This window comes from Rhamphochromis sp. 'chilingali' (assembly GCF_963969265.1).
Source record: "Rhamphochromis sp. 'chilingali' genome assembly, chromosome: 18".
Taxonomy (NCBI): domain Eukaryota; kingdom Metazoa; phylum Chordata; class Actinopteri; order Cichliformes; family Cichlidae; genus Rhamphochromis; species Rhamphochromis sp. 'chilingali'.
In genome coordinates this window covers 13,604,692-13,631,632 of record NC_137945.1, presented here as the reverse complement: position 1 = coordinate 13,631,632, position 26,941 = coordinate 13,604,692, and the positions used below count along the sequence as shown (strand labels likewise).

General features: G+C 39.7%; 2 protein-coding genes across 8 annotated transcripts in view; both read right to left on the bottom strand.

Moving 5' to 3' along the window:
- Positions 1–5: 5 nt before the first annotated feature.
- On the bottom strand, positions 6–17,507 carry LOC308386335 (phosphatidate phosphatase LPIN2-like). The gene is made up of 20 exons (XM_080865802.1): positions 17,437–17,507; positions 9,607–9,807; positions 8,162–8,257; positions 7,773–8,071; positions 7,569–7,685; positions 7,298–7,421; positions 6,751–7,225; positions 6,043–6,142; positions 5,714–5,901; positions 5,029–5,122; positions 4,866–4,935; positions 4,701–4,784; positions 4,317–4,396; positions 3,645–3,801; positions 2,932–3,080; positions 1,878–1,964; positions 1,640–1,792; positions 1,039–1,153; positions 810–913; positions 6–708 (listed from the first exon to the last, which is right to left on the bottom strand). Exons 2-20 carry the CDS (start codon positions 9,796–9,798, stop codon positions 564–566), a joined length of 2,829 nt encoding a protein of 942 aa, XP_080721928.1. The 5' UTR covers positions 9,799–9,807; positions 17,437–17,507; the 3' UTR covers positions 6–563.
- A 5,435-nt stretch (positions 17,508–22,942) lies between these two features.
- Positions 22,943–26,941, bottom strand: part of myom1b (myomesin 1b) — a 36,522-nt gene continuing 32,523 nt past the window's right edge. For 3 of the 7 annotated variants that reach the window (XM_080865793.1, XM_080865795.1, XM_080865794.1), the window contains exons 40-41: positions 24,406–24,547; positions 22,944–24,303 (exon numbers count right to left, since the gene is read on the bottom strand). In XM_080865793.1, the coding sequence (XP_080721919.1) occupies positions 24,071–24,303; positions 24,406–24,547 (375 nt within the window). In that variant the 3' untranslated portion in view covers positions 22,944–24,070. Of the gene's footprint in view, positions 24,304–24,405; positions 24,548–26,941 lie in introns of all 7 variants that reach the window. The other 4 variants (XM_080865798.1, XM_080865799.1, XM_080865796.1 and 1 more) reach the window with 2 other exon arrangements.

The window sequence follows — 26,941 nt, the reverse complement described above, 5'->3', positions numbered from 1 at the left end:
AAAAAAAAAAAAAAAAAAAAGTCTCGTACCCAGACACCGAGCTCTTACACCACTGACGACCATCAACACCGAAGTTTTGGTTAAACTTGTAAAACACAAAAGTGTAAATAGTCAAAAAAAAGTGTGAAATAAAACTGCAGCAGTGCTGGAAGTAGACCAGAGGTGCACAAGGAGACGACCTTGAATGGGAAATTGTCCAAATTTAGATAAGGTGCAGTTTTTTTAAAACTGCATGAAGTCACAGGACTTTGTGATCACGCTTCGTATGTCGCACAACCTGATCACACCAACTGTTATAGCTCCACTGTCTATACAAGTCCTTAAGAAACTTCTGCTCCTGTAAGGAAAACTTTGCAAAAGCCTTCAGATAAAGTTTTTTTTCTGTGAAGTTTAAATAACGAGGCGCATGAAGGAAATATATTTGCAATATGGAGTGAATCAATACTCCAAACTGTCTTAGTGGTCTACAAAGCTCTCGGACATGTGAACGTAACTGGCATTAAGCCTTTGCAGAGTCAACAAAATAACCAGAGTTAAAGTGTTCGGGGGTCTGGTAGTCCAAGTTAAAGCAGCTCCTCGAGGCACACCTCAGCGATGGGCTCTCTCCAGTAAGAGAAGGAGCTGAACTCTGGGCAGCTGAAGGTTGCGTTGTGTTGTGTACTCCGCAGAGGGAAAACATGTTCCACCAGCTCACTCAACCGGCTGTATCTGCCAAAAAACAAGACAGCAGCAGTGAAAACAATGACCGTCTGTCTGAGAGAAACAGCTGGCAGACACAAACTGACTCCAGGGATGGGTCGCCTACTTACGATGTTTTATTGCCTTTGGCTTGTTCGAGGATCAGCTCCCCCTTGGGATTCACTGTGAATATTCGGCACGCAGGAACGCCCACTTTCTTATAGGCAAACACATCCTTGTATACAAAAGCAAAATGAGAAAAAGTATAATTTCATTCATTTATCATAAGAATTCAGTCAGATCTCAAAGAGAAAAACCTCAAAAGTACTAACAGCACAGGGACAAAATTGAGAAACTCACGCTTTCTCTGTTTCCAAAGGCAGCATAGAAGGGGTGTGTGTTTGGGAAGAACAAGTTCTTGATGTCTGTGAGGCATTCGATTTTGAACTTCTCAGGCTTCTTTTCAATGATTTCTCTAACAAGAAAAGAAAGAATTAAAGAATCAACCTCAGTCCTTCTGCTGCTGGAGTGTCCTTCTTTTAACTGAGCTCATTTTTCATGACTTTCAAACTCACTGAATGACTGAATCATCTAATGAGCAGCCACAATGCACGACACCGACAGGAGTTAAACTTTTCATTTTAATGATGCAGGCTAAAGATAATATTTGCAGGTTTTGTTTTTTCAAGTTTCTGGTCATCAGCTGCTCCACAGTGTGAGAACGTGTGACTGGAGCTAAAATAACATTTCATTAAAGGAAAAGAAAAAGCAAAATGATTGGAATTTGCATTGTGATAAAAGGCTTCCTCTATAACTCTGTTTTATAGTCACTGTTATTCTCTTGGGAAGCACAAACATTTATTTGTGCATCTTAAATCATGTATTCATTCTCAGCTATTCAAATAGCGCTGTTGACTGGAACAAGCAGTACATAAGACAAGGAAGGTTATTATTTTCTTACCTGTGGAAGGCTGAGAAGAGGCTGCTTGGGGAGAGGAGGAGGGGTCCCTGAGGCAGCAGAGTCCCTCTGTCGTTCACCCAGTGCAAATACCCTCGAGTCATGTCAGCCATGCCGATGGCTCGAGCCGAGCAGTACAGGAACTTGTAGCCATTCCTGCAGTGGAAAGATGTTCATGTTACTTGTTGACGTCTTTGTGGCCTAACAGAGTGTAGTCATGGAAACTGTTACTGTTTCTTACTCATGCACTGAGTGGTAAAGCTTAGCAATTCCCTGGTGGGTCCAGTCTTTACCAAGCTGAGGTAGAATCTGACCAAACACATCTGATCTGTGGGGAAAGTAGATGTAAAATACTATAACAGAGCTGAGCATAAAAATGATGAGTGGAATAGATACTGCAGATCCATATTTGATGACTGGATGCTGCGTATTATCAAACAAAACAAATTAGAGAAGTTTACCATCATAACACTCCAACCTGTACACTCAAGTATAAAAAATTTAAATGCCAATACAAGTAAAACATCTGTGATTAATTAAAATGAGACATTAAAGCTCAGAGCATATTCACCTTTAAAATTGGTTAAAATAGTGCTTATTACTTCAGACTGTATTTAAAAGACCACAAGTCACAAAAGTGTAGTGAGCCTGATGACACTGCACCCTGAGAGAGTAGCGATTGATCAACAACAAATTAAATAGGTAAAGAAAACACAATTTTATCATCTATTTTACACTAACTGGCACTAAATGAACTTCTTTATTTAGATATTAAACTAGAGATTGAGACAAGCATGTTAGGAAAGTGTTTAAATACTACAATGATACACAAAATCTGTTTGTTTGTCCACAAACTCCTCCAAACTTGGCACACAGGTACATCTTTGGCCCCTGGAGGTTCTCATCTATATCATATATAATGGTGTCATCCTGATGCATAGCAACCACCTCATAATGGGCTAAAATGGCCTGTTTTTAGCATTTATGCATCTATAGCACCAAATAAACAGAACTCTTGCCTCCATGTCTTTTACTGGTCCAAGTGACAAGGTTTGTGCTTAGCAATATGAACTCCACAGGCTTGTCTATTGACCTCTAAAGTCTGAGCAGAGAAACTGCAGTTCTGACTGTGCAGAAAGGCAAATTAGTACCCTCTTAGCATGCCGTTGCTGATAAATATTTTGCCCTGTGCACTCTACTATATGCCGTAAAGCATATAAGACTCAAAACACTCTGAAATCTCATGAAATAAAGACAATACAAAGTATTTATTTCAGTATACTTATTCCCCATACTTGGTGATGGTCCCATCGATGTCAGAAATGATGACCTTGTCGTCCCAGTTCCACAGGTAGATGGTCCCTGCACAGCGACACGTTCCCTGGTACTGAGTGGTTATGCTAAAGGTCATATCATTTGGCCCCTCTCTTAACTTCAGGCTGGCCTGTAAGAGACACAATGATTAAAGTTTTCTTTTAAACACAAATACTACACCAAAAAGTGTGAAAGTGAAGTATTACTTGCAATATAAGATACCTTCCACTACATGAGTAACTGAGCTTGATAAGAATGCTGGATATAATACATTTGTTCATTTAACATCCTGCTATTGTGGCCACTAAATCTTAGCATTTCATTTACCTAATAGAGACCATAAACTTAAATGTAATTTAAGGCTCCCCCCCTTATTGTTCACATTCTCACTTATCAGCATGTTTATATATGTGTGTGCTATCTCTGTCACTTTCTGCATGAATGCCTGTGCTTGTGTTCTAACATTTTACAAATCATCTTGATAAGATTTTACTACAGTTTGCATAAACATAGAAAACTCTGTTCTGTAGCTCAAAGCTGCATTGAGTCAATGATGGGATGTTTTGTAAACAAAATAAATAAAATATCTAATCTAGGGCTTTTCTCTGCACTTCACAGAAACAGAAATTAAACGACTCAAATGAGTCTGCTTGTAGTTTTTCCCAGTTAATCACTCAGCGGTGCGAGGTCTTACTATCTGATCGGACGAAAGGCGGAGGGATTTCTTGTAAGAGTGACACGGTTGTGGTGCTTGATTTTCCGTCTGCGCGCGCTCAGTAGGTGTTAAAGCAGGAGCCGCAGCATTCAGCTCTTTAGTCTCATCATCGCTGGACCACTCTGAAGCTTTCTGCCTGTAGAGGAGAGTACAGCCTGAAGAAGACCAGCAAATGGTGTCAAGAGTAGAGAAAATGGGCCTTGGCCCAGAAAAGAGTTAAGTCATTGTGAAGCAACGTCAAAATAGGCACAATAGCAGGACAATTCAGTGACATATTTATGCTATATCAAATATCTTTCAGGGAAGGAAACTCCACCTTGCAGCATCATTTATAGTCAAAAGAGGGCAGCAGACCTGCTAATTCATTTACTTAAAGTATTCATTTGCCCTTGACACAGTTTACACTGAAACTGAAAGCACTTTCAATGATTTCTACAATAGTTAAAGATAGAATCTGCTAGTTCAAACTAATGTTTAAACTGTTTTTTGTTTGGTTCCTGGACTCGTACTGATTTAGAGTTATGTAATGACAGCACTGCATGCTGACTAACATGCTAATCCACCCTCTGTGGGACATGTTTACCCAACACTGCTCGTCCTGATGTGTGACTGTAGTGTTGTGAGGAAGCCAGAGCTTTGTTGCTGACTCACTGTGTTTCTGGGGCCTGGTGGAGGGAAGGGCTCTCTGTGGTCAGAGACTCCTGTCTCTCTAACTTGGTCTCTGATGATAACTAAAAAATAAAAAATAAAAAAAAAAAGAGGAAGAAATGTTGTTAAATTTATCTTATTGTAGGTATAGAAATAAAAAAAAAAAAAAACAATGTGCAGTAAAAGTTTGTTTCATAAGGTAGTGAAGAGTCTTTACATAATGATGCAAAGCAGTGAGTGATGTAATGGTTACTGATGCATTTAGGTAACCTGTTTCTCATCTAACTCACGTCATTTACAATTCAAAGCTACTGATTACTGCCCGCTACACTCGAAAATAGGAGTGTTACATAAAAGTAAGAAGTTATTAATTTCATAGAAACACACCTGCTTCACGCTGCTCTTTCTCCAGAACCACCAGCGTCCCGACTTTTTTGGCATTTTCTCCTTCACCCAGGCCTCCTCTGTAGCCTGTCAGTCAAACAACAGAAGCATATGTATAAGTGTGCAGATGTAAGCAGATAAATCTTAAGACTTTACACTAAAGGATACCTTTGGCAGGTTCTTCTGGAAAGCTTGCATACTGAGTATCAATGGTGCTGCCAGTGTCCAGTTATAATACCTGAAATATAAGGAGGTATAACACCTGGATGTTCCAAAGATTATAAAAAACATTGATGAAACAGTGCACCTGTTGGTTAGCAGGAGGACTCACCTGTTTGCAATTCTGACCACCAAATTAGGATTATCAATAATTGCTGGATTCTCTGCAAAGTCATTGTAGGTTATGATGTGCTCCATGAATTTTTCTGGAAGAAAAGAGAGCATCGTGAGCCACACTAAAAATAAAGATGCCAACCCATACTGCAAACTAATATTGCAGAGGAGCTGTAAGTGAAAAACATATATACCCTGCTTTTCTTTTCAAAATAATTCAAAGCTTTATTTGTTTCGCACAAGTTTAATAACTGATATGGAAAATTAAAGTTTGACCTCTTGCACATCTGCATTTTCCTCAAACATAAACTTCTGTGTTAAACATGTGTCCTTGGCTATAAACCTTCAATTTTTAGCTCAAGAGGCTAAAGGCAGGTCAACAGGTAACAAGTGCAACCAGGAGCATGCTCGCTGTTTTTCGACATTCACGGCTGCGTACAATGACTTTGTCCTTCAGGGTGAGACGGTTATTCCTGCTAAAGGAGTTCTACTGTAACATCTTGACAACATTTAGAGTGACGGTGCATGTCATTGGGTGCTGGCCTGCCCTACACACCAGATTTGCCTGCCTTCAACCTCCCCAAAGTGAAAATGACACACTGGCAGAGATCCAGCACGTAATCCAGAGGGCACAAGCACAAGGTGTCAGAGTCAGACTTCCAGGGAGGGAAAGCTACAGCTACCTTTAGAGATCTCCGAGTTCTCACCGACGCCTCCACACAGTGACAGTGTGACATCAGGCAGGTCTCCAGCAGAGTCAGACAGACACTCAGTGCCACTGTCTGCTGCTGCACTCCCCACTGACTGGGGTGACTGGGATCCAGAGCGTTGTCCTGTCTCCACCCAGTGTTTATTGACCTGTTCTGACTCACTGAAACAAGAGTGCAGGTTTAGACACTAAAATCAGAAAGTAGTTTTCATATTTGTGTTTCAAAAGTATACAGTGTTTATTTCACCATGTCTAAGGGTGCAGGACAGAACAGGGTAGCTGAAAGGGTTTCCAGGTATGTACCTTTTTGGGAAGTACCGGGCAGCAACGTCAGGCTCGAGTGCGGTGAGGTCTTCCAGGTAAATATCTTCTGGTCCCTGATGTTGGCTCCTCTTCCTCACAACTTTGTGAAATGAAAACAAAGGGTTGACTTCTTTGAAATTGCTGACTTTTTTTTTTTCCACTTCACTTTCGCGTACAAAATGCAGCCCCAGACAGAGTATGAACTCAGGCCGGAACAGAAACCACATCCTTCCTGTCAGCATTCACATACTCTGAATGGGTTCAAGTCAGAAAGAGTGTCTCTGAAAAATTCTCAACTTTTTCTCATCTTGGACTTATTTTTATGGATTGTTTCTTATGATATTTGCTTTACATTTTCAGGGACCGATTTAACAGTTTATTAGTAGCTCTTCTCTCAAAAACAGGGAACTGCTGGGTCTCTTTTTGTAGTCTTTTCTTATCCTTGTGATTAATATTATACTGTGCCAGGGGGGACCAAGTAAGGGAGGACCTCTCTTTGTAATAAAATGAAATGAAAGATTCAAAGCCTCCCTCCTCCTCATCTAAACAATTCTCCCACACTTCTAAGAAGACATGCTTCTGCATCAGAAATTGCAGGAAAGCTTTCTCCTGCTAATGATTTGTTTAAACTTTTCTATATTAAATCTGTAGGTTTAAACAAATTCCTTTAGTATATATGACATTTTCAGATTAAGGTAAAAGTGTTACCCCTTCTCTTGATGGGTGAGTCGGTGGCTTTTGAATTGGCACTTGGATCAGGACAAACAGCTGCAGAGTCTCCGGTCTGGTTACTACCTGCGCTGGCAGTCGAGCTGCTGTCCTGGCGGCTGGGAGATGAAGATGTCCACCTGGCCTTGCTTGCATTTTTTGCACTGAGGTCAGCATTGCTTGGGCAGGGCTCTGGTGTAAAGCTGCTCGATATCAAACTTGAAAGGTCTGGCTTGGGTTCTGTATTGTTTGCACCATGTGATGAAGCAGCAGGGGGCTGCGCTTTGCAGCTACATTCATCAGGTTTGATGGTTCGGGGCTCAGGTTTTACAATACTGCAAACGGGATCTGTTGTTCCCCGTCCTCCTCTGGACTCTTCCTCCATGGCTTCAGAGCTCAAAATAACCCTGAAGTGTGTGTTCTCTGAGGGAGTGATGGTCAAAGTCTTTGGCTCCCATTTTTCCTTTTTGTTGACCTGAACACAATAAATAGCTTTTAGAATTCTGAATGATATGAACTAGCACTAGTCCAAGTTTTAGACTCTTACCCTGGTAGATTCTGGAAATTCCCCCCAGGTCCACTGCATGTGCGACTCAGTCCTGAGCATGCTCTCTGACGGCTTCACCATCAGCTCCGAGTCACTCTTCGGTGACATGGGCTCAGGCACCTCCCTGATATAAGAAAAATAAAAGCTCTAATGATGCTGTAGGAATAATTTGTTTTATTCAGCCCAGTCTGATTTAATGTGTAAGTGTTTGATCTTTCTGCTTGTAGGAACTCTGTAAACATCTGAATGGACGAAACAGAAAAGGCCATACGTAGTGCAGGGCGACCAGTCGCCATCAGAGAATGGGTAGCTGTCCCATTCAAGGGCGGTGAGTGGGGAATGCTGTCTGTGGTCCATATTTTCCTTCATTGCAGACAGTGAAGATGCTCTGAGGACAGGAAACAACAAATGAATAATTTAGTTACATTGAAGAACAGGTCAAATTTCAATTTTCAGAGTAAACATGTCTCCTCACCGTCCACTCTGTGCATTTTGCTCTTCATCTGAACTGAGATCACACAGCTCCAGCTCCCCGGCTGCAGACGCCGTCGTTTGCTCCTCCTTACGTGGCTCAGCTTTGTGCTTTCTCCTGCGTCTCTTCTTCTTTTTACCAGCTGAATTGGAGCAGGGGTGGAGGTTTACAGAGACTGGCTCTTCCAGACTGAGGGGCTGGCTGGTCTCTGCTGTTGTTCCCCCACATCTGGATTCTCTGCTCCTGAACAGAGGCTCTTCTGTAGGGATAGGTGAGGTCACCAAATGGGCTGGAACAATCTCCTGTTTCAGAGAAAAAAATAAATACATGTACAAAGAGCAACGATAGATAATATGAATAAAATTGAGCTGAATTATGTGGGTAAAATTCACATTATTCTGCTCCGTCTCCTGGACAAAGAAGGCCTCTCCATTGTCTCCAAGCTTCATGTGTAGCTCCACAGGTTCTCCATTGATCTCTATATCAATCTGCAGTCAAACAACATTTCAAAAGATGCTTAAACTCTGTTCTCCTCAGATGGCCTCAGATTTTTTTACCAAACCCTAATGAGAAAAGCACAATATGTATGTCGTCACAGAAGCTTTAGAGTTAAGCCACAGAAAAAACTACTCGCCATGACTTCTGCCCATTATTTAAAAACAAACAAGCCATAAAGGCTCTCAGCATTAAATCCCCCAAATTATTGGTATTAACACCCAAGTGTGTTCAGTGAAGTACAGTAAGTGCTCTGTTTCACGCATTCACCAAAAGTTGGTCAGACTAAAGAAAAAACAACTGTGTTTCTCCTGCTAATGTTAATGTTAGCTGTGTTTTCCTGGTATCCAGTCATCTGCTGATTTTAGTGATTATTGGCCTCCATTTTTAAGCCATCTTCAAGTATTGGTGCTTAGTGCAGGGAATCAGCAGAGGCACTGATGATCTCATAAACAAATGCATGGAATTCCAGAAGGAACCCAGGGACTCAAATAAAGGTTTTCATTTTTTAATTTTCCATTGATCTGCTCCAATACTGGAAATAACCTGTTCTTTAAACCATGAAAAAAAATGTTTTTCATAATTCTCTTCTACTTTAAACTCAGCTGTGCTGATTAAGTGACTCCCAGCACCTTTAAATTGTCACACGGTGCAGGGCATTTAACACCTGTGTTCTATTTTTTCCTGCTTGGTTTGTAGTAAGAAATGTTTTAAACCTCTCTGTGATTTACAGAGTAAGTGAAAACATCTTCAGTCAACCACAGACTACTTCCTGTTCCTGTCAGTCCTTCCTGCAAGTCTACAACAGACGGGCTTATTCTATATGTAAGACAAGGTTTTTGAAGAGGATGAAGCTCGATCAGCTGGGAATAAGAGGCTGAATTGAGCTTTAGTCTATGTATTCTGTCTCCATCCTCAGTTACCCACTATACAGAGGCTATAAATAGAGAGAGTGCAGTGTGCTCTTGTTAGAAGCAGAGAGTGGATTGGATGATAATGTGGTTGAGATGGAAAGAGAGAGGCAAAGAGCAGTCAGATGACCAGAAAATCTATTGTGCAGCTTCTTGATAACACACAGGTTCATTGTGCAACCTTGGACACCCCACATAATATAAAATTAGCCATTATGATCTATGATCTATCTAAAAACATTTCTATGGTCGTTTTTGTTAACATTTAAACAGACATGTTTTACATTTATTTTAAAATCTGCTCCAGGATACCGAAATGTTTAGGTTCAAATATTTCCTTCAGAGCAGAGCAAGCACGCTTTCATTTAAATTCACCGCACACATTTGCAGATTTTTACACCTGTGCACTTCTACTTGAAGCAGACACTCACTACTTTCTCCCTGGAGCGCAGCACCCCCAGTTTTCCAAAGCGGACGTGGAAAGGAGAGCACTGGAACGTCCCATCGGGCTGTCGGACCACAATCACGTCAATGCAGCCTGAGAGAGTGGCCTGATTGATCCCTTTATAGAGCTCCTTTACTGTCACCAGCACCTGGCCTGCCAGCTGCCCCACATAGTTCATGGTGTTCACCTGTCAGCAAAAATAGCTTTCGTTAATTTACACTTTACCTTCCAACCCCTTATATTGTCTGGATTAACAGCAGAATAAAATCATGAGGTCATTTTTGTGTCTTTCTAGGACATGGTTCCTGTCGTGAGGCCCCTGTTGTTCAGAATAGCCTGCAAAGGAAATGCATGCCAGTCCCTAAACACAGTGGCTCTGTCCCATTTTCTTAAAGAGTCCTAGGCGATCGAGACTTAATCAGTGCCTCAGATACAGCACCGAGGCAGCTGATGTAGAATTGACCAGAGAGCACGTTTTTGAAAGTGTTTCTGTGTCCACAAGGAGCAGAAGTTACAATCAATGGGACCCAACTTGGGTCACATCTAGTTAATCTCTCTGTAACCAGTTTGAGTGTTAACAACATAACAATCCTAAGCAGTTAGAAAAGACCTTTGTACAGTTTGTACAGCTAGCAATAAATCTGTGATAGTTTTATGTACAGTTTTACATAAACAAGCGAAACCTGTCTGACATGTCAGCCTGACTTTGTTAGAGGAAAAAGGAGTGATAAAACCTCAAATTTAGGTTAATTAAGAATTCAAAAAAATGCTACAATGAAAATAAAATGCATTGTTACACACTGGTAGCACAATTGTATTTTTATTGATATTCATAACTTTTTTATTTTTACTAACATTTCTGTACTTTTTATGCACATCATACTCACTAATCATCACCAGCACTGAAGCCTTAAATACATATAATTATATTATTCTCTCATCTTTAAATCCTCATGTCTGCTTCATCACCTTTTATTGTTGAAGGGGACATGAGGAATGCATTTTATATTAGTCACAGATCACTTTAGAAAAACATTTCTGGTATTTTGACTCAGTGGTTAAGCAGTCATTTTTATTTCTACCAGAGTTTATCAATGCTATAATGACATGTCATTAACAGCCATATTATTAATCTTCTCTGAATGTTTCAGGTCATTCATGTCTGCTGACTCAAAGCTAAGCAAAGTAAAATCATTCTTTTTTTGTTCTTTGTTTTCATTTTGTGCTATGAATCTCAAAGAATAGTCGAAAGGACACTACAACGCGTCCCTTATTACAATAAGGACCTCTGAAAGAGAATAACAATAATAATAAGATGTGAAAAGGTGGTACTCATGAGCTGGTAAAGTTTGGGGAATTAATTTGAAACACAACCCAAAGATCATTGACATAGTCCATCCGGCTGACGATTCAATATCATTTGCTGTGGCTGGAGAGACGGCCAGATGAGGCAAAACCTTTTTGCATTAGATGAATTTGATTTGTGACCTGATGGTTTTCTATCTACTGGTGCTGAAAGATAACCCAATACAGAGGCAGTGCAGCACGAGTCCAAACTGTGTCAACTGTAAACTGTTAACACAGCGGGATCCCTTTTCTACTGGTATTCATACAACAACATTATCCCTGAATCCAAATGTAATAAGATATTTCTCAGTCGAGGTCTTCCATGAACACAACCCCTGTATTAGCTTGCATAATAAAGCACAAGTCAGTCAGTGTAATAGGACTCTGTACTGTGGACAGTCGGATATATTACAACTAAGTAAGAACTGCAACTTACCACCACTGCAGTACACAATTCTTGTACTGTGATGGTTTAAAAGTTTAAAATAAAAGCATAAAATTTACAATTTATGGACTCATCGTAGCTCAAACATGATGTGTATATGGACAAAGAGAGTTCACACCCAAGTGGATTAGGTTAAAAGGTTTGAAGGTGAACTCTGGCCTATGCTGTTTATAATCACAAAAGTCACTTCAGAAAAACCCACCAAATGCATTTTAAGGATATTTCTAACTTAAATAATATGCAGTGATTTCAACACTAATTTTATTTTATTGCATTTACTGTAAAATAGGGTTAATGCCTTTGATTTAAACATTTTAAGCGGTGTGTAAGTTTTAAATCTAGATTGAGTAAACAATGAATAAAAGAAACTTCTTACACAACAACACACAACACTACGACAATGTAAAAATACAATGTCATTGACTCAGATCACTGACAAAATCAGTTGTGGTTACATTTATCAGAACTGTCTCATGCGTCCCTCGTACACAAGCTATCACATTACACTTCCAGGTTACATTACGTCATTACTCCGGCTAATGCAGTTTTGGGGTTTCCTGCTTTTGTCATGTACGTTCGTAACACCACAGCAAACAAAGGCCATGTTTTCAGAGCTCAAATTTGTATTTACTGAACCTTATTTCATCCCTTCAGGACGTAAGTCGAAGTCGTACAATTGTCATTATATGTTCTCATGTTGCTCAGCACCTACAATTACTGCAGTTTAATGTGAGTTCAGATGCTTTAATGTATGGGTTTGCAACAGGAAACATGACATGCAGATAAGGAGTTCTCATATTTGTGTGGCCTAAATGGTAAAAAAAAAATAAATGTGTTATTGTGTTGTGTTTGGGACAACAATTAAGAGACTAGATGCGAGCTGCTTACCAGCTGCTTGGACTTTGAAACCATTCAGCCTCTAAGACCAGCAGCCAGTGTTCCAATTAAACTCTAATGCGATTAGACATTAGACCAAAAACATACTCAGCGAACTACAATCTGCTGATAATAGCTGAAAATGATGAATACGCAAAATGTGGTCCTTTGGAGATCCAGTCATATCTACAGCCATTAATTCTGCACATCAGGACCTTTTCATCAGTATCATGAACCTAACCTAAAGATAGCGTAAAGATGTTTAGTGATTGCAGCAGAAAGTAAAATGAAGTTAGGATTAAAGGACTGGAGCAGGTTTACAAGAGTAGATATATTCACATTAGATAAGATACCTACTGGGAAGCTGATCACACAGTGAACTGGCTGGAAAAAGCAAGGAAGGAAAACTTAATCCCTTTTCTTAATCAACTAATTTTTCTATAGAATTTCACCTTCTAATATTCCTCGTTATCAATGAAAATTCAATACATTTCTGTTGTCTTACACGAATTTTCCTCACTCTCCCTTTCCACTGACTCAACAGTCAAGTGAAATAATGATATACAGACTGACCAATAAATAAACACAGTATCATTCAGATCCATCAGTTTCTCTCCTGCATTTCTTAAATAAATGACCACAAAAACACAAACATCAACCTTTACTCTTATTATAAAAAGAGCAAAGGTGAAAAAGTCCACCTTTGCTCATACTATTCAGTAAGACAGAAGTCAAAGCAGCACCCCAACTCACTAGAGTCCAGAGGGACTTCAGGTGCAGACGCTGGTCCCGCTGATCTACAGGTGTCCTTCCTGAGGACTCCATGTGCTCCCTCCTCCTTTACCCCCCTTGTCCTCCTCAAGCAGCCTGCTCCTGGTTTGTGCCATGCAGCACAGCTCCTCTGACCTTTCTACATGCACTGAGGGAAAAATTACCCCAGGCCTTAGCTAAAACGCTTACATAATCCAGCACCAGGCCCCCAGTCACGGACAACCTGTGCTTGAAATGTGTCTACAAGCAGTGCAAAACACCCTCAGGGAACACTTTGATCCAATGGATTTTGGTTTGAATAATAATTTGCTCTACAAAATGTGAAAAACTATGCAGAACAACAGGTGCCAGAGCACATCACCATCCAAATATTTCATATTTAAGAATGCAAATGTAGGTCATGGACTAAACTAAATCTGATCTGTTGGCACAAGACATAGATAGCCGTTACTCATTCTATGGAAACCATGAATGTATATAGAATACCAGCAATGTATCTCAAACTTGGGTGTTCAGTGCTGAGAAGACCACAAAGGTTACTGAATGTTGCGTGGTGTTTAATGATACGATAACAGCATTACACTGTGTGCACAGAGTTCCTGTAATATCCTGTGACTTCCTGTCCTACTGTCAACCAAAGCAAGCTGTACCCTGAAAACTGCAACGCTCGTGTTGTGTTCAAAACAGAAGTGTCTAGATGAGAACACAAAAACAACAATCAGAGCTCCCTGTTGAGTGCTGTTGACCACCGTCTGCTTTATCTGCAATGCACATGACCAAATTTAGAATGAGTTCAACTCCCACAGCACTTCCGTCACACACATCATAAGCTCTATAAACAGATGTGCATGTGAATTTGCAGAATGTAGATATGGGGCAAGACATTTGATTATTCTGGTATGTATTAAAAGTACAAAAGCCTAGTGACATTTAAACAGGCTCTGGTTGCATGTAGGTAAACTGTCAATTTACTTTACTGGCCACCATACTCTAGCTCTTTATTAGTTTTTCTCTAAGCTTTCTCCCTGCAGACAGAAAGTTAAGTCTTGACCCAGATATCCCCAGGCTGCACTGAAAGTCTGAAAATACTGGCTGATATCCCCAGAGAATTTGGCCGCAGACTAGCTCATAGGTTCCCACATTAAAGATAGAATGGTATGATGTTCTGTACAGCTGGGGGGCCAAAGTGTGCAGACTTGAAATTAACTGAATTCATCCAGAACATAACAAGAATATACAAATCAAAAACAATATGGAGCCTTATTTTCCACTAGGAGGTGATTAAAAAACTACCCAAACTCATGATTTGCTTCATACCTACCAACAGCATAAAAGATGGACATCCTCTATTGTTCTACAAAGTGCCTTTATGAATACACATATGTTCTAAAACTAGATGTGGCAAGCAAGAGGTGAACGAGGATGTGAAACTGTACACTCATTTCAGCTTGTAACTGATAAGTTGTTGCCCAACAACTTGTCAGATACAACCAAAAAAACAAAACTAAAACATAATTTTCAATATGGACTTAACATTTTATTCACTATGATGTGAAACTAGAGATTGAGTCCATAAAGTCATCAGGAGAGTGTTTACAGACATGAAAGAGCGAGAGGGCAGAGGGCATGTGCTGCGCTGACCGCTAGCTAGAGCGAAGGACAGTTTGTGTTGCGCTGGCCGCTGCGCTCTGCTTGTATGTCATTTTTTGCGGCTGCTCTACGTGTACTAGATACACCTGGTCCTTGTCATTTCAAAACATGTCTCTCTTTGACTTTGTATCCTCTACAAGAGTTTGTGTTGTATTAAATCAATCTATCCATCCATCCATCCATCCATCCATCCATCCATCCATCCATGTAAATGTGTGTCAAAAAGTTCACCAAACTCGGATACGCACATGCTTTCTTCATAGTCTTCTAGACTTGTTTTTAATTGGTCAGGCAAAGGTACAGTCGAACTAGGTCAAACTTTGACCACACATCCCTGAGTACGCCACGCTGGCACTGCGCAGCAAGAAACCATTATTGTGCAGCGCAAGCAATAGAAATGAATGGATTTCAGAGAGCAGCACTGCACGTGCCAAATCATATGTAAATGAACACACAGGCCTAGACTGGTCTGCAATCATCTTGCAACCACTGGTCATGATGGAAAAATTGTATTCGCTAACCATGGTTCCCAGAGGTTGATGGCAGCCACTTGGAAAATGCTAACATTCCAGTCACGCAAGCCCTGGTTAGTTAGACTGGTTAGTGACTCCCTTGCAACCACCTGTCGATAGGGAAAAACCTGTATTTCCCAACAAGTTGGCCAAAAAGCTCCTTGTGATTGGTTTGGTCGCTAGCGTACTGCTGCGGTCATAGTTTAATGTAAGTGACGAACTTGTCTACTAGGGGAACTTTCTCCATTTCTCATCTGTGTCGTACTTTTTCCAAATTTTGCTACCACTGGGCTAGTTGTTTGAGAGTATTTGCAGACAAAGAAACAAACATAACCATAACAATTTGCTAGCAACCAAAGCAACAGCCAGACGCCTCCAGTAACCACTGCCAACCAGTTGAGGAATACGCATTTCCTTAGCAACCAGTGATCGTATCTCATCCAATATGGCAGACAGCTCTTGAGCAGACAGCACGTGTGCGCATGTCACGTAAGAAAACCTCAACTTAGCAGGAAGTCTTTGCACAAACAGAGTAGCATCATTCTGATATTTTTATTAACACAATTTCAGTCACAGTTTCACAATCTTTACACCTCTGCTATTCTGCCAGTGGGAGACATTTAAAAACAACAGAAAGACTATTCAGGACAACTAATCACGTATACACATTTAATTTAAAAAAAAAAAATGGTCTTAACATGCGAAAATGCTAAGAATAATGTCAAGTACAAAAATCTACACCTCCAGGTGGGCTGGAACTAAATTATTTTCATATTTATTCATCTCTTTATCATTTTTTAAATATACCTTTAATTTAATTTAATATACCATTAATCAAGTGCAGAGGTTTACAAATTAACCAACCAAGCAAAAGGTCTCTGGTTCCATTCTGGGATGAGACATAAATCGCTTCTGTCAGGATGTGTAACAAACAAATCCCCCAAATCAAACATATGGAAACTACCCAGTGTGGAATCCCTTGTGAATAAGGGATTATCCATTTTGATTAATAAAATGTCCACGTTGCCACACATGTTTGTCCACCAAAAGAGTCAAAAACACACAGCTAACACTATAAAATACTTAGGATTGGTAACATAAATGCTAAATGATGAGTCACTTATCAGAAATGTCAATTAAAATATAATATAATGATTAACTTTTTCAGCAAAAATCCAAAAATAATTAAATAAAAACTAACTGGTAACGATGGTAAACAGCTCATCAGCAAGTTAGTCAGCAGACCAACAGGCTTTTGCCTCAAATGTCAGCATTTGTGTGGGCGTCTTCCTCATTCAAAGGAATCAATTTGTATTAATATGATGTAACTTATGGCACAATACAAATATAACACAATAATATAATAAAAAGCTTTACTTTTTTGGTTGATTACAAAAATGGCTGGATACACATCCAGGACTCATCCTGGCCCGTCTCTCTGTATGGGGTGACAGGACTTAAAGAGGTGTTAATCCTGTTTACAAGATTAGGACAAATCTAGCTTTCCCTGTCTTGGCACGTTCCTACTGCTCACTACATCCAACTGTCCAACGTGATTGTGAGTCAGCCAGGTGTTGTTTTGACCAAGGTCGTGTTAAAGATCTGTTTTCATTAAAACCTTTCACCTATTCATAAAAGAAACATAGCAACACTGTATGGGTGTTTTTCACTTAACTTTCTGAAGCTGAAAATTCAAATAGGGCTTTATTTCAATTAAATAATGATTTTAACTGTTTGTTTGTTTTTAATTTAGTAATTTCCCACGTTTAAGTAGCTGTAAATAATTATGTTTGACATTTAGTCACTCCAAGCAGTAGGCTCCGTGCACCTGTAGATTACAGTCAAATTCTGGTCTCTAAATACCTAGCTTTAGTTTAGTATTTCTGTAGTGAAACCTATGAGGCGTTTAAGGACACAGCTGACGGTTAACCTGACAAAACCGGCGCTTATTATAATTTAACAAAACGCGTTAGCGTCACAAACCTTCATTATCCTGCACAGGCTGACTTCTACTCGATATATCAACTGTCCACAAGCGACACTCAGAATCAAACAGGACTCATTAGTTACATACAAGCAAGCTAAATGTCTCCTTCAACCACTCCGCAGCAGCGGGGCAATATTTAAACTCGGGAAGTCAGGTTGTGCCTCTTTAAATTCTCCCCCAGCTCTTAAATGAGCGCAGTGAGGACAGCGAGCGGTTAAATCATCCTACCTGCTGGAGTACCGGCTCACCGCAGGGAGACACACCGTCACTCAGCCTCTCCGCCGGCAGTTTGCCGAGTCTCTCCGCCTCTACAGCCGCTAAGTGGAGAAGGAGCACACCACGTGACCATGAGGCCGCACGTGATTTCAGCGCAGGTGGTCAGGTGATTAGGTTAGCGAAGTCCGTTTAGAGGAAGAAGGTTTAGAGGTAAAATGGAGAGTTTGCGTAAAATGTGGTGTGCACAGCCTCAACTTTTTTTTTAGAGAAATATCAAAAGGATTCAAAATGAAGTCACATACTTTTTAATTAAGGTTTGGTATCAGAATAGGCCTATGCTGCCCAACCTAAAAAGAAATGCAACCATATTTTGTCAAAATAGCCAGAATATGACTTTTAGGTCAGGGGTGTGTCCAGAGAGTGGCATGTGGTGGCACAGGTCACCCCTGAAATGTGACTGGCAATCTCCAATGCCCTACAATATTGGGCGAAGTCATGGATAGGACCAGCAGTTATGTAGCTAGTATTTTACAAAGGTACAGGTTTAATGCACTTGTACTTTATTTATGAGTTTCTATGTTTGCATTATTGTAATAACTGTATTATTATAAATCTATCCATTAAAGTGATCAACAGCTGCAACATTAAAGTGACATACACGTCAATAAATTAAGAATGATAATCCAATGTAATGTTTATGAGTGAAAAGTGCCATTCTATATAATGAGCATGTTTACTTTAGGACATTTGTATATGAACCTTTAATTAAGTAAAAAAGTCCAAACTTCCAACTCTGCAAAACAATTAACCCACACCGAATTCTGTTTAAACTGTTTGGTTATACTTCTTTTTATGCAATAAATCTGCAATAAGACACTGGGTTACAAATAAACCTGAAAATTGTGCTCAGCAATTTCTACATGAATGTTCCCACCTTGTTCTCAGTTCCCACCTTTTTTACCCCATTAAAAAATCCTGGAAACACCATATTTTAGATTTCTTGTTATAGAAAATGTGCAGACTATAGTTTTGGCTGGGGACACAGGGAGCCTCTCTGCTTTTAAAATCAGGCTTAAATCTTTCTTTTTTGGTGAAGTTAATGGACCGTTTTATTTTGATCCATCCCTTAGCTGCTATAGGATTAGACAGTAATACAATAACTCAAGAGCACAGCATTGAAGTATAATGTCCTCAGTTTGCTGTGTACCCCCAGAGAGGTAACATAAATTAACTTAAATTTTATGTTAAGCAGCTTAATTAAGAATATTCAAGTTTTAATCTGTCTTCTGAACGTAAGCTTCTGAAGGTATTTTAAAGAAAAAAACATATTTTAATGAGAAAGCTATGGATAAAGATGCATAAAAATCAAATCTCCACTTTATGAGGTTTCTACGGTATTTCTGGAGACACTGCACTCAATAGAACAACAGTCAATCCATATGAAACTGTTTCAAAATGTACAAGGCATGATCAGTGTAGATGATCTGCACAGTCATACGGGTTATATTTTAATTTCAAAAGGTTAATACTTCTTCTTCAGTGGATACTTCAAAGATCAAATGTTAGGAAAATCAATTTTCCATAATTTATGTTCTGGGGTCAGAGGTCACAACAGAGCAAAGATTTGCTCCAGGACACATCAGCAGGATACATATTAAGCAACACAAGTTGGACTGAATGTGAAGACTCATTTCAATGGCCCTGTGCCATCAGACTGTTCTATAAATGAATTTTAAGGAGGAACAAATTTAGTCTAGCATCCACTGGCTCGAGAAAAGGAAGTGGCAAGTTTCACTTCCCCATAAAACACCAGGCAGTTTGCTTCACTTTTTACACAAGGATTTCCAGAACTGATGTGTCTGTTATGTAAAAGAGCTGCTTTACATTTCCTGAAGGAAATTTGAATAAATAAGCCAAGTTAATTCCAGCCTCAGTAAAAGTCCAGTTTTTAGAAGATACATTTATAGTAGTGTCGTTCTGTTTGTGTTGTCATCATCAATCCCAGTCCCCCAAACCCCTGACAGGCCATCACCCTCCTCCCCCTCCCTTTCTCCCTCCTCCCCACACCTGAAATTCACTGAGGAGATGATGGAGTGGGTCAATGCTGGGCTCAGATCTACCCCCTGGCCCAATCCCTTTTTGTCTTCCATAAACCCCCCACCAGAGCGGCCAAAGGTTCGCCATCGAGCCCCACCCTCAACAGAGCAATCGAAGTCACATTGCCCAGCCTCGCCCCCCTTAGTTCCTCCTTACCACCTTCATGCCCTGTCTCCGCAGTCTGATGCGTGATGTGTGAAGGGTCCGGGCTGCGAGGATTATGGCAGTGGTGACTTTTCCCAGGAGAAGCTGGGACCCTGTTTACTAGAAGGTTTTAAAATTTCTGTACTTTTAGGTGACAGGAGACATGTGGCCTGGTCAAAACACAGAGAGCTGCACTCTAAAAGATCTTTAGACATAGTAAACATACCTTGTGTGCCACAGACTGCTCCCAAACACGAGGGACCTCTAAAACACTTAAGTTGGCTTTATTAAACATTAGATCTCTAGCTGGGAAAACATTTTTAATTAATGATTTAATCACTGAGCACAGCCTTGATTTTATGTTTTTAACTGAAACTTGGTTGGACCAAAGTAACAGTGGAGCTGTTCTCATCGAGACGACCCCTCCTAACTACAGTTTTATCAGTGAGGCCAGGGTGAGCAGGAGAGGAGGGGGTCGCTGTCTTTAATGAATCATTTCAATGTAAGCAGCTATCTCCTGGAAGTTTTCAGTCTTTTGAATATGTGGCTTTACAGCTGAAGGCCCCATCCAAAGTTGTGTTTCTTAATGTTTACAGGCCTCCCAAATACTGCACAGACTTTTTTAATGACCTCAGTGAACTGCTGTCTGTGATCTGTGTTGATTTTGACTGTGTAATTATTGTTGGGGATTTTAACATCCATGTGGACAACCCTCAGGACAAAGGGACTAAAGACCTGAGTAACACTCTGGGCAACTTTGGGCTGACTCAGCATGTAACAGAGGCCACACATAATAGAGGACACACTCTTGACCTACTGCTCTCCAAGGGCCTGAGCATTTCAGAGGTTACTGTGTCTGATGTGGGCCTGTCTGATCATTACTGTGTTTTCTTTGAAAGTAAAATCTCAGCCCACATAAATATATCAACAACAGTGATCACAAAACGGTGTATAACTGAACACAGTAGTGCAATTTTTAACCAGGTCTTCCCATTAACAGCTGACCTGTCCAGAGGGTCAGTCAATGAGCTCGTCAATAGCTTCAATGCTAACATGTTAAATGTAATGGACACTATTGCTCCCATTAAGGTGAAGGTTATCTCTGGAAGGAAAAAGTCTCCATGGAGAAACTCCACACTAGTGAAAAATGAAAAAAGAGAGTGTAGGAAAGCTGAGCACAGATGGAGAAAAACAAACCTCCAGGTTCATTATGACATCTATAAAGAGAAACTTCACAATTATAATTTACAACTGAGGAGTGCAAGGAGGTCCTACTTCTCTGACATCATCACTAAAAACAGTCATAATGCTCGGGTCTTATTTTCTACAGTTGAATTCAATTCAATTCAATTTTATTTATATAGCACCAAATCACAACATAAGTCGCCTCAAGGCGATACAGAGAAAAACCCAACAATCATATGACCCCCCTATGAGCAAGCACTTTGGCAACAGTGGGAAGGAAAAACTCCCTTTTAACAGGAAGAAACCTCCGGCAGAACCAGGCTCAGGGAGGGGCGACCATCTGCTGCGACCGGTTGGGGTGAGAGAAGGAAGACAGGATAAAAGACATGCTGTGGAAGAGAGACAGAGGTTAATAACAGATATGATTCAATGCAGAGAGGTCTGTTAATACATAGTGAGTGAGAAAGGTGACTGGAAAGGAAAAACTCAATGCATCATGGGAATCCCCCAGCAGCCTATGTCTATTGCAGCATAACTAAGGGAGGATTCAGGGTCACCTGGTCCAGCCCTAACTATATGCTTTAGCAAAAAGGAAAGCTTTAAGCCTAATCTTAAAAGTAGAGATAGTGTCTGTCTCCCGAATCCAAACTGGAAGCTGGTTCCACAGAAGAGGGGCCTGAAAACTGAAAACTGAAGGCTCTCCCTCCCATTCTACTTTTAAATACTCTAGGAACAACAAGTAGGCCTGCAGAGCGAGAGCGAAGTGCTCTAATAGGGTGATATGGTACTACAAGGTCATTAAGATACGATGGGGCCTGATTATTTAGGACCTTGTATGTGAGGAGCAGGATTTTGAATTCAATTCTGGATTTAACAGGAAGCCAATGAAGGGAAGCCAAAACAGGCTAACAAACCCTCCTGTGCCAGTGGCAGCTGAACTTCATTCAACCATGGCCTGCAATGACTTCGCCAAATTCTTCACAGAAAAAATCCAAAAAATTAGACAAGCAATTGGTACATCAACAGCAGATCCGGGATATGTACTGTGTCCACCAAAAAACTGTTTAAACACCATGAAACAGTTTCACCCGATTAACAGCAAAGACCTGGAGGACATCTTAGGTCAACTGAACTCCTCCTCCTGCTGTTTAGATGTCCTGCCAACAAGTTTTTTCAAAAAGGTCTCAAAGACTTTAGAGTCAGACCTGTTACAGATCGTCAACTTTTCTTTATTATCAGGTGTGTTTCCAGAATCACTAAAAACTGCTGTAATAAAACCTATACTGAAAAAGGACAATCTTGACAAGACACAAATGAACAACTACAGGCCGATCTCAAATCTCCCATTTTTAAGTAAGATCATTGAAAAAGCAGTTTCTCAACAGCTTAGTTACTTCTTAAAACAGAATAATTGCTACGATGCCTTCCAGTCAGGTTTTAGACAGAACCACAGCACTGAAACCGCTCTGACCAAAGTGTTTAATGACATATGTCTGAATACAGACAGTGGAAAAATGTCAGTCTTAGTTTTACTGGATCTCAGTGCAGCATTTGATACAGTTGACCACAACATATTACTCAAACGACTGGAGAACTGGGCAGGTCTTTCAGGAACTGTACTAAACTGGTTCAAAACATACTTAGAAAACAGGAAATACTTTGTATCAATAGGTAACTTCACATCTGAGCAGACAAGTATCACATGTGGAGTTCCCCAAGGTTCCATCTTGGGACCCCTTCTGTTTAACATTTACATGCTCCCACTGGCACAGATTATAAAGAACAACAAAATAAACTATCATAGCTTTGCAGATGACACACAAATATATATCACAATGTCACCAGGAGACCAAGGCCCTGTACAGGCTCTTGGTAAATGCATTGAGGAAATTAACGACTGGTTATGAAGTAATAGTCTTTGGTGCCAAAGAAAAACGATTACAGGTCACCAGAGACAGTCTATACACCTAAAAACCACAAACCAGGCGAGAAATTTGGGTGTAGTGATGGATGCAGTCCTAAACTTAGAAAAACACATTAAGACAATAACAAAGTCAGCTTACTATCACCTTAAGAATATATCAAGGATAAAAGATCTGATGTCTCAACAGGACCTGGAAAAACTAGTCCATGCATTCATCTTTAGTAGGCTTGATTACTATAACAGCATCTTTACAGGTCTACCTAAAAAATCAGTCAGACAGCTGCAGCTCATTCAGAACTCTGCTGCTCGAGTCCTCACTAAGACCAAAAAAGTGGACCACATCAGTCCAGCTCTGAGGTCTTTACACTGGCTGCCTGTCCGTCAGAGGATAGACTTTAAAGTTCTGATGCTGGCCTATAAAGCTCTGAATGGTTTAGGACCAAAATACATCAGTGACCTCCTGACCCAGTATGAACCTTCCAGATCCCTCAGGTCATCTGGATCCGGTTTTTTTATCAGTTCCCAGAGTCAGAACCAGACACGGAGAAGCTGCATTCAGCTTTCATGCTCCATACATCTCTAACAAACTCCCAGAAAGCCTCAGATCAGCTGAAACACTCAGTTTATTTAAATCCAGGTTGAAGACTCACCTATTCTCAGCTGCATTTGAATAAAGCACCAAATCCACACTTTTAAGCTTAAATTTCAAAACTTACATTTAACTACTGATTTTATCTACTGTTGTGATTTTATGTGTTTTGATTTTATATACTGTTTTGTTTGTTTGTTTGTTATTTAGTTAGTTTGTTTGTTTGCTTGCTTTAATCAATTTTAAATCATGCTTTTTATTTGTTTTTGTTTCTAATGTCTCTGTAAAGCACTTTGAATCACCTTGTTGTTGAATTGTGCTATACAAATAAATTTGCCTTGCCTTAATCGACCTCTGCAAATTTTACTCTTGTTCATCTGGATCATTTCTGCTCTGTTTCACAACAAGAATTTCTCATGTTTGCTTTATTCGTCCGTGCAAACTAGAGAGGCGCCTCTTTAAGCTGGAAAGCCTGCATCACTCTGTATATTCTTAAGAGTACAATATGGAGTACAAAGAAGTATAACAGCTCCTTTATTTAGGCAGATACAGCAAAAAGATACACACAGCATATTGAAAAACAGTATGTGGTTATTAAAATACTACCATCCCATTTCATTTAGTGTAAAGTGGAATATTGTTATTATTAATATGTTATGATAAGCCCACAGCAAAGTATATAATGGGTTTATATTCATTCAGTGATTTCAGGTTGTCTCAGCCACTGCTTCAGGCTTCTCTGCACTGTCTGCAGGTTGCTCAGAAGCTTCTGATTGGTCAACAGGCAGTGTTTGGTTGATCAAATCTACTTTTGCCTCTTTAGTTTGATCAGAATCTAAAGCAGGAACTTCTGCAGGGTCCCCCGCATTTTGTGCCTCGCTTTTTTTGCCCTGCTCTCTGTCTTCCACATTTTTCACAGTCGATGCCTTTGAAACAGATTCTGTAAGGAAATATTTATTAGTAAGCATTTCAGCCCGTCATGGGAAAATTGCACCATTCTGTAATTTTGCCAGTGTTTAAACAACAAACGAAAACTCCTCACCCTTTCGCTTCTGCATTTTAGTTCCAGTAAGTGTGGTTTTCATCTTTTCCTTTGGTGTGTTTGAGCCAAACACTACATTTCCCTCTTCATCAGTCCAATATGAAGTCACCCCCAAGTCAGGTGTCCCCTCTGTGACCTCCACCTGAGTTCATCCACAGTGAAGGGAGACATTGCAGTGTGGTAAAGCTCTACAATCATGAACTAATCACCATACAGTCATTCAGAAAGTGAAATCAACTACTTACCCATGAAGCTCAGTGAGATCACACCTACCGCTGAAGGCTAAAACAGTATCATCTCATAGAGAAAATGATAAAACCTGTCATAATTAAGCTATTTAGGCTACTAAAGTTTTTGCAAAATGTTAAATTTCAGCTTCACCTCAGTTTAATTTACATTAACACAAAAGTTTTTGTATTATTGCAACTTTCTAAAAAAAGAATGAGAGATTCGCTGATGTATTGCAAAGAATTGTGTCTTTAATTTGATGCAAAAATATTATTTAATCTTTTCTCTTTAAAATGCTCTCAAGCTGAAACGTTCAATGAGTCCAACTCTGGTGCAAGTTGAACTGTGATCTCTTAGGATTTCTTAGTTATACAGTTACCCTTTGTTAAGTTTTTTATGGTTATGTGATATGATATGCACTCACTGGACGCTTCATTAGGTACGCTTGTTCAAATGTTCATCATCAAACTAAAGCTGTAGCTCACATGGGTTCACCAAAATTGACAGAACATTGAAAAAATGTTACCTCCATTTCTGCAGTAACATTTGGCTGGTAGGAACTGAAGTGGATTTAAATAACATTAAACCATGCATTAATCCTTGATTGTATAGACAGTTCAGGCTGCTGCTACTGTTTCTGTAATGATGTGGGGGATATTTTTTTTGGCACACTTTGATTTAGCACTAACTAAATTAGGCCCACACAGCCGACCCGAGTATTGTTGCTGACCATTTCCATCCCTTTAGTTGTTCAAATAGGTTTCTCAAACTGTTTTTTTCATCATGACGATGACTTCACTGTAATCAAATGGCCTTCCCGGTCACCACATCTTAATCTAATAAGCGTCATTGGGATCTGGTGGAACGGGAGATTCCTTCATAAATGTGCAGCTGACAAATCTGCAGCAGCTGTGTACCTAAAAAATTGACTGGTAAACATACTTAACCATTTGGCATACAGCTGGTGACTTAATAGTGCCTATGTATATATATATGGTAGAAATAGATTTGATTTAAACTTGTATAACTAATAGTTTTGTCACTTCAGGTAAGTATAAACAAAATGTGAAGCAAGAAGGATCTCATTACCAACTTAATAATGAGCTAACTTAAAAACTAAAAGTTATGTATTTATACATGCAGCAACTGATGCATAAGAAAAATATCTGGCCCCTAGGCTCTGAAATACACCCTTATGTTCTGTTATTACATTTCAGACTGAAGAACATAATAGTAAAAATGGCTTTTATCTAATTAGAAATGTTCTGGATATTTGTGCTCTATGACAAAAAGACAATACTTTTTTCGTGTCCCTCTTTTGTGCTCATTGTAAAGAGAGTGTCACGTTATCCTGAGGATACGGCAAATGATTGTCCTACAACAAATATCAGGATTACAGTGAAGGGGGTGAGTTGTGTCCATGCTGGTGGTGGATCTTCAGGCTGTCCAACTTCTACAGAAATAGTGATCGGGAGTGAAAACGGAACAACTCGACTGAAACAAGAGAGTGAAACGTAAAAGGTGAAGAATTGAAATCAAAGTGACACGACTCAGAAAGGAAAGACAGAAGGTGGAGGAGGTGGGGAAATACATGCTTTTTTTATTAGTCTCATCAAAAAATGGGAAAAGGAAGAGAAACAATAACCTCTATTGTTGGTATTAACAGTGACCTCACAGTTTTCACTGCATCAACATCCAGGATAATTACTAATTATGGGCTGGGGAAAATGGTGTGTTATATAAATAATAGTGAGTAGACAGTGAGCTGACTTGTACTGTTTTCTGCAGAAGATAACATTTAGAGTGAATGTGAATAAAGTGGAACACACATAAGTTTAAAATTTCACTGAAACGCACATTTGTAACTGTTTTGCTACAAATTATATTTACTTCCAAAGCACACCATCGGAATAAACCCCGGCACATCTGTCTTAACTAGTTTATTTCTTGCAGGTTGAGAAAGATAGAATTGAAATTTGTGCCGTCTCTGTGAGATTTTTCCCACAATTTAACGACACGGTTTCAGTAAATCTGACAGCTGCACGCAGTCTGAAGTACTTGTCTTGTCAGGTTTGCTGGGAAATCCACATAATTTGTAGCAAATGTAAAAACATTTATGTTTTTAATAGACATTCCACACTAACCGTGACATTTTTTCATAGTGGCAGCCACAAATAAGCTTCAGATTTTCAGTGAGATTTGTAATTATTGGACCAAATGTTCACATACAGTATTAATCATAATCTTAAGTAACTCTTTTCTTTGTACTTTTTTTGGTGTTCAGTTTCATCACCTCGGGAGTTTATTT

What these genes read in the sequence shown, in the direction of transcription:
- LOC308386335 (XM_080865802.1), bottom strand. Translation starts at nt 9,798, where the DNA reads ATGAACTATGTGGGGCAGCTGGCAGGCCAGGTGCTGGTGACAGTAAAG. An exon ending in GACTGGTCGCCCTGCACTAC is followed by an intron (nt 7,422 to 7,568) that starts GTATGGCCTTTT and finishes TTCTTATATCAG; the next exon opens with GGAGGTGCCTGAGCCCATGT. An exon ending in GCCCGGTACTTCCCAAAAAG is followed by an intron (nt 5,902 to 6,042) that starts GTACATACCTGG and finishes CTCTTGTTTCAG; the next exon opens with TGAGTCAGAACAGGTCAATA.